Source organism: Mus caroli, unplaced genomic scaffold, assembly GCF_978045245.1.
Source record: "Mus caroli unplaced genomic scaffold, Mus_caroli_1 scaffold_6, whole genome shotgun sequence".
In the NCBI taxonomy this organism is placed as follows: Eukaryota; Metazoa; Chordata; class Mammalia; order Rodentia; family Muridae; genus Mus; species Mus caroli.
In genome coordinates this window covers 112,354,133-112,361,584 of record NW_028227261.1, presented here as the reverse complement: position 1 = coordinate 112,361,584, position 7,452 = coordinate 112,354,133, and the positions used below count along the sequence as shown (strand labels likewise).

General features: G+C 49.3%; 1 protein-coding gene across 1 annotated transcript; it reads right to left on the bottom strand.

Moving 5' to 3' along the window:
• Positions 1 to 584: 584 nt before the first annotated feature.
• Positions 585 to 7,026, bottom strand: LOC147004362 (spermatogenesis-associated protein 31F1B-like). The gene is made up of 4 exons (XM_085839388.1): positions 6,823 to 7,026; positions 6,188 to 6,233; positions 5,002 to 5,062; positions 585 to 4,354 (listed from the first exon to the last, which is right to left on the bottom strand). The coding sequence occupies exons 1-4, from the start codon at positions 6,964 to 6,966 to the stop codon at positions 835 to 837; spliced, it is 3,771 nt and encodes a 1,256-aa protein (XP_085695514.1). The 5' UTR covers positions 6,967 to 7,026; the 3' UTR covers positions 585 to 834.
• Between the last annotated feature and the right edge of the window lie 426 nt (positions 7,027 to 7,452).

Here is a 7,452-nt window from a genome sequence, read left to right as displayed (position 1 = left end):
GGCAGTGTTTTGAGGAAGGAGGAGGAGGATAGTCTCTGTGAACCTTTGTTGTTGAGACAGGACCTTACTGTGCAGCCCTGGCTGGCCTTGAACTCATTAGGTAGGCCAGGTGGGCCTCAAACTCACCCATCAGCCTGTGTTGCCTTGCAAGTGCTAGAATTAAAGGCCTACACTACTACACTGGGCACCTAGTTTCTTCTAGATTGATTGGTGCTAACCATTTGGAATGTTCATGCATAAATAGGGCTCAGTAATCCTGGTGGTGATGGGATGTAGGTAAAGGTCCCAAACCGTGAAGAATCTTTTTTGATGGTTCTCTGCCATCACTAACTAATTTCTTTTGTTTCTTTTTCATTCCAGCCCTTGACTTTCATAATTAAATTGAGAGCATCACAATTTTTCCCTTATCACTTTACCTTTGGCCCCAAAATATGAGACAGGCAGAGTTTGGTGAAGGCACTCAAGCCTGACCTTTACCTTTAATGTATATTACACAAGAGACTTCCTTTCTGGTCAAGTGTTTTAATTCACATTCTAGGTTGGGCTAAGGAAAACTGACTTGTCTGAAGTAAGTTCAAGTCTCCTTCCCGGGATGAGGGCATTTTTATTTCCTTCATACCTTCTCTTAATAATATACAGCAGAGACAAAGACGACAGACAACTTCATTCAGAGATAGAAAATACATTTTGGGTAGTGCAGTCCCTACCTGTTCATCAAAGAACATGACAATGGTATGCTCTTAAAGGGATACAGAGGTTGGGGAGCCTAGAAACTGTCACCATGCAGGGCGGTCTCCATTATCAGAAGAGCATTTCTGAAGTAAACCCTGGGAGCTAGGGTAGGTTTCTGTGGTGAGTGGCATAAGCCAACCTAGGACAGTGCCGAGGGCAATGGCGGGAGTTGCCTAATACTGAGACAGAGCCAAGCTGCCGGGAACGAGGCCGGAGCTTACTGTCTAGAATATGGGGAGCAGTTAATAAGGAGGCCATCACTGACTTCTCAGAGGACGAAAACTGGGCCTTGGGCCCTCTGGAGTCCTCTGGCTTAGTTTTCTTGGTGGGGCTCTTAGCTTGAGACAGACCCCTTTCAACATTTTCTTTACTGGTTTTGGCCACCTTTCCAGGTGTAGAGACCGTGGATGGCTCCATGTGTGCTTTGCTCTTCATCTTGGGGTTAATAGCATGAAAAAAGAATTTAATCAGGCCTCGTGTAGGGAGAGGCTGGCGTTGAGTGCCCTGGTGGGAAGTGACCTTGACCAGGTTGGCCCTGAGAAGCTTTCTCTGAGTTGGTGAGCGTGGGAAAGGAAGGCCCTGGGAAGCCCGGGAAAGCACAGGCTGGGGGGCTTCAGCAGTCCTCGCAGGTTCTGGGACAATGGATTCCTCACTTTGACTGTCTTCCGTGGTGTCCTGCTCAGAGTCTGTCTCCATGAAGACTTCTGGAGGTGGATCTGGGAACTGGAGCTCAGGGGACTCCCGGGGGCTGTGTGGACAGGCACCCTCAAGATGAAAGGTATGGCCCTGTTGTGAGGAGCCCTGGAGTGGTCTGTGCAGGAGCCTCTTCTCCTGCTCTCCATCCTGGCGTGTCTTTTGACTGACCAGGGAAAACCCAAGACCTGCGTCCCCTTCTCCAAGGTCCCCCACGACTTTGGGTTTCTCTAGGTTGAACTTTTTCCTTCCAGCTTCCATGTCAACACAGACTTGGGTCTTATCCCTTTGGGATTGCGAGGCCTTGGAGCTCTGCTGGACAGAACTGTGGGGCACTGCTTTGGAAGGAGGAGGCCTTTGCTCCTGGCACACATCCTGTACTGCAGAAACTGGCTGTTTTTTAGGGTGGACCCCTTTTGCATTTGGGGCTGGTGAAGATGGGCATGCAATGGTCTGTTCCTGTAGCAGTGTGCTCTCTGACATGTGTAGACTCCTGAGAAATCCCTGGATGGATTCACTCTCTAGGTCAGCTGTACTTAGCTCCTTGTATTCCCTCTTTTCCTTTTCAGAAATCCCAAACTGCATTGCTAGGATCTTTTTTTTCAGGTGGAAATTCAGTTTGGCCAAGATATATGTGTTTATTGGGTAGGGTCTGCATGGGGGAGGCTGACTCTCTGCAGGCACCTTCTCTGTCCTTCCGTCCGCCTCTGCTCCAGGCTGGAACTCTTCTGCAGTGTCCGCAGACACCTCACTGTCATCCTGAGCGCAGGGCTCAAGTGGGGTAATTTGAGTCAGAGCTCTTGATGGGCTTTTGACAGCTTTGGGCATCTTCTCTCTGAGTCTAGGTTGGCTAGTGACTGCTGGGGATGCAGGCCTAGAGAGAGCTACACAGTAAAGGGCAGGCAGGCCTGACAGGAAGGCCAGATACTTTTGATGTAAAGTTGTCTCCAGTTTCTTAATGGTATCCTTAGGCAGGGATTGGGGCTTCTTACAGTGTTCAAGGAGAGTACCAGATAAGGTCTGTGTCTCCTGCCTGAGGGTCTTTGGTTTCCAGGGAACAACTTTGTGAAGTAAGTCAGGGTCACTTTTACTTTCTGCCTGTAACTTCCTGCATTGGCCTTGTGGAATCCAAGGGAAGGGAGCCATTGTTGCTAAGCTTCCAGGAATTTTGCATTCCCAAGAGCTCCAGACTTGGGCCGGGACCTTGCCTTCCCGGATCTGTTCACATTTGGAATCGACATGGCTTTTCAACATTTCCCTTGTCTTGGCAAACAAGTGTGGCATGGGGATTGTCCCTTTGCCCGCTGTGAGTGAGAACACGTCACCAGGCCCATCGGCCTCTGGTTTCCCCGGATGTGAGATGCTCACATTGGGTAGCCTACTGCTGCCGCAGGGCAGGGACTGAGGGTCTGTCGAGGAGAGCAGCATATTCATGGAGCGCTGGATCCTCTGGGGCAGCCCCCAGCGGAGGTGAATCAGCTGCTTCTGCAGGTGGAATTCCAGCAGCCTGCACTTGTGCTCTGGGAAGATGTCCCTGGTGGGATGTAAGAAGGGCTTCCTTGCCAAGGAAGTTTTTACTGTCTTAGCCTCACCGGGTGCTTCACATGGCATTCCGCGCTGGTTTTGGAGGAGGAGACCTGGCAGGCCCCACTGAAGCTTGCTGAGTTGTTTCTCTAGGAGGTGGCGTTCCAGTGCTTCACACTCAGCCAGCGTCAGGAATGGGACAGTGATCTGTGCTCCTTCACGCTCATAGGGAGTCTTGCCATTCAGAGAAGTCGGGGAAGAGGGCAAGACTGACTTACATGGTGTTTTGGGTAAGAAAAGGTCCGAGAGTACCCCTGAGGGCTGAACATCTGTGGAGGGCTTGGACATATCCTTTTTCTTGCAGGTACCTTGAGAGCTCAAGGAAGTCACATCCAAGGACTCACTGTGAAGAGTTGGAAGGCCACAGAATAACTGGCTATAATATTCACTCTGAAGATTGTCCCCTGAGTCATTAGCTTTTGCCTTGGGGAGTAGATAGAAATTCCTTAGGTGTTCACCTTCATGAGAGGGCAAGCAAGTATGAATTTGGTGCCAGGGCCTTCCTTGTTGCAGGTTTATAACAGGCCATTTGGAAACCCAGAAGGTCTGGACAGGCTGGCCTGCCGAATACAAGCTGTTGATCTTGTGGGAAACGATCCCAGTTCTGTCCTCAGTGACCTTAGAATTGCTGCTCAGAGTGCAGGAAGATGGTTTTTCTCGAGATCGACGCAATAATGTTGGGTCTGGCATGAGCTGCCTCAGGGACTCCTCCACACGTCTCGGAAGACCCCACTTCTGGAAATGTATCCATTTTTTTACATGTAGTTCAAGAAGCCCACGGACTTTAGGACTAAGTAATGGCAGATGGGAAGACAGCATTGAGTCCATATGTAAGGACATAGTCTGTGTCAAGTTTGGATCCAGGGATAGTAAAGACACAGAGGACTTCACGTGATGAAGGTCTTGGCTTTCCTGGTCAAGCTTTGGTTTGCTTTGCACTATTGTTTCCTCAATCATTAAAACCATAGGTTCCTTGAGCCTTGAAGAAGTCACAGACTTTGAGACCATGGGCATGTTGGCGAGATGAAAATTTTGGTCTAGCTGGAGACGATCAGTCCAGCATTCTTGGACCCCGAATGTGTTGGTCAACTGTGTTAAGTGTCCCGTTAGTTGTGTTAGTGTTTGGTTTCCAGGCTCCGTATTCTGTTCAAAAGACATGGGCGACATCTCCAGGTGCGCAGAGTGAGCAGAGCCCTGTGGCAGTCCCAACAAAGCAGGGGAGAGCTGGCTTTTCTCACTCTGCACTAACTGCTGAATCTCTTCAGTCGCAGCCTCACAGATTTGGCAGCTGGGATCTAAACACAGGAGCTGCCGCACATTTCCCAGCTTGGGGACCCAGCTTTGGCTTGGAAGAGAAAAATAAGACAACCATTAATGAACGAACTTGGTCTGCCTCTTTGGAAGACTGTGTCTGGAGATTTCTGGGCCCTTTTCTCCAGTCCCAAAGTTCTAACCCTACACTGTAGGAAATGAGGTCCTCACTCAAAGCATGGGGTGCTGCTGTATCCAGAAACTCTTGGGAATCATCCGTGCTCTCCAAAAATGAAGTAGAGGGTAAGATGATGGGGAGATGGCATCCCAACAACTGCTCCCCCACCCTGAGGACAGACAGGAAGTAATAGCAGCAGGGTCAAACCCAGGGCTCTCCCTTTGGAAAGGAACAGCAGGAAGACCGAATGACATGGTGACCTCTTTATGCTGAATTCCCTCTCTTGACAGGTTGATGTCTGGGTGCAACCCTAGCAATGTCCTTTACAGAGCATGCGCTAGTCCATTCTGAAATTCAGACCTGCTGAGACCCTAACATACAGATTGGGTGTGGGGTGGCTCTTCCCTGCTGAGATGTGACCCATCTCTGCCCTGGCAGCCCTCTCAGCTGGCGAACCTGCCTGCCCGTGTTTGTCCTTCCCTCAGTTATCCCTTTCCTCATCCCTGGCCTGAATCAGGCCAAGAAATCATCAGAGTTTAGACCACAGGAGGTCAAGAGGTCACCTTTTCATGATAGAGAGCAGCTCCCATGGCTTCTCGGCTTCTTCTCGGGAAAGTCTCCTGGCTGAGGAATCGGGACAAAGAGTTATGTGGCAAATGAGCATATTAGGGGGATCCTACAGGAATCACAGACTCGGTGCTCTATGGCATGTCTGTGTAGAGCATAACCATTTACAATTTGCTCTCCTTGCCCAGTTTCATTTGGGCATCACAGGCAAGTGAGAATTAACAGTGTTATACCTACTTTGTGGATGACTGAGTAAGTTACACTTTGCAACCCATTATCAGCCCCTCCTTCCAGTACCCCATCACACAAGTCCTCCCTCCATCCCACCTTCCCCTTCTTTTTTTGAGAAGAGGAAGTCTCCTTTTTGGGTATCACCACCCCCCACTAACTCTCACTCCATAAAACTAGTTCTTCATCCAATTTTCTCTCTCCTGTGACAAAATACCTAGCATTTTGTCAAGTAGTTTAAGGGAGAAGACGCTTGTTTGGGCACATAATTCCATCCATCGTGGGGAGAAAGGCATGGCGACCAGATGCCTGTGAGTGAAGCTGTGAGAGAGGCCATGTTATCATGGAGGTCCTAGGATGGCAGAGATGGATGCCAGAGATACGGAAAGTTGGACAAGGAATGCTGTCTGTACTGAGCATAGCCAGTTATAGTCAGTTAGCGAGAGCCCAGAGAGAGCTTTGCAAGCGGAGGACCCTATAGGAGTGGATCTTGAAGGATTACAGTCCACCTTCTGTTCTGCCTGCAGCTCTGCTTCCAGATGTGCCCTGATGTGAACAAGCCACGTTGCAAGCGCTTGCTGTTATGAGACAAGCCACTCAGTCGCTATGCCTTTCCCACTGTGATGGATGGATAAGCTCTGAAGCTGTAGGCCAAACTTCCATTGCTCTGCTAGGCACATCATCCCAGTGAGGAAGTAGTGACTGCTAAGTGTGCATCCCTTGCTGCACAGCAGTCTTCATCACGTTCTTAACTGCTTAGTATCAGGGAAATTAGGTAGAGCTTTTCGGAACACTCCCAGTTCCCACCCACCGCAGTCTTCTGTGTAAATCCCAGGCTGTAGAACTCATAAGTTCATGAGTTAGAACACCTGGCTCTCGGCAACAGGGGCTCTGAGGGACAGAGGAGGTGGGAACTCTCCCAGGGGCGGGAGTCAGGGGACATAGGAACTTTACCTCTTGACGATGCATCTCTAGCCCTTTGCCTGACCTTTCGATGATGCTTAAAGAGAAAAATATTACAGTGTAAAGCCAGGGCTCATTTTCTTCTTCATGTCCAAAATGAGAGACAGATCATAGACATTTTCCTATGTTTCCTAAGCTCTCATGTCTCTGCCTTTCTTCCCACCTGAGCATTTCCCCCTCTCTGCCTATCTTCGATTCACTTGAGGCTCTCCACCGTCCTTCTTCATGTCTCTACTCTCAAACTTCTGTAGGAAGGATGGCACGGGGGAGGGAGAGGAGGCCCAACAGACTCAAAGACACTTCTGACGGCCCGAGGACATCAGCTCACAAAGTCCTGCAAGTGGAGCCCCTCGCCCCAGCAGGTTGGGAGGTCTTCTGAGATCCAGGGCAGTAGTTTTTCTATTACCTAATTCTCAACTCAAGACCAACAGGGAGACTGGTGTGGCCTTTCAATCGGAGTACATTGCAGGCAGCACTGAGGTGGTGGTGGTAAGGAATTATTTATAGGTCCTTTGTAACCACTTACTTTTCTAAGTCCTTTGGCACAAAATGGGGGCAATCTGAAATAGCATTTAAAGGTTACTTATCTAGGCTTAAAGCATTTCAATCAGTCAGTGTTTTCCTACCCGGTAGCAGCTCTCTTTAGGTTCCAAGCTCAATCCCTGGTAACTCCGTCTTACTTGCCAGGCAATTAGGGAAATGATGAAGATGGAGGTGCAGGTACATAAAAGATAACCTATGTCCCAGAAAGAACATGCAGGGATTAACATGGCCTAAACCTCATTAGCATGAGGAGACCAGTCATTTCTGTATTAGTCGTCCAAGGACCTATGTGCCTAATGACTCGCTGCACTGGGCATTGGCTGCCTCACAGAGGATGGAATTAGAGCACCAGACTGCATCACAAAGCCCTCTGTTCCACAGAGGTTGCTCCAGTGGTGTTTCATTGGTCATCTGCAAAAGTAAATCTTTCTATCTATCTCTATCTATCCATCAATCTATCATCTAGCTATCTATACACACACACATTCCCCGCCCCCAACTTTACTTCCTCTGTCTCCCATCCCATCCCAACCTCTTTGTTCAGCTTCCTCTTCCAGAACTGTCTAGTCACTTATCTTCAGAATCTTGAGTTATTTGGCATACATGGCACCTTGTGTGAGAGAGTGACTGGGAGAGAGAGTAACCCACACTAACTCTACACCCGACCTGGGGACACAGAGGAGCTTAGAGAGGGCACAGCATGGGGGTGGCTT

What these genes read in the sequence shown, in the direction of transcription:
- LOC147004362 (XM_085839388.1), bottom strand. Translation starts at nt 6,966, where the DNA reads ATGTTAATCCCTGCATGTTCTTTCTGGGACATAGGTTATCTTTTATGT. An exon ending in CTAAAGAGAGCTGCTACCGG is followed by an intron (nt 6,234 to 6,822) that starts GTAGGAAAACAC and finishes TTTCTCTTTAAG; the next exon opens with CATCATCGAAAGGTCAGGCA. An exon ending in CTGCTCTCTATCATGAAAAG is followed by an intron (nt 4,355 to 5,001) that starts GTGACCTCTTGA and finishes TTCTCTTCCAAG; the next exon opens with CCAAAGCTGGGTCCCCAAGC.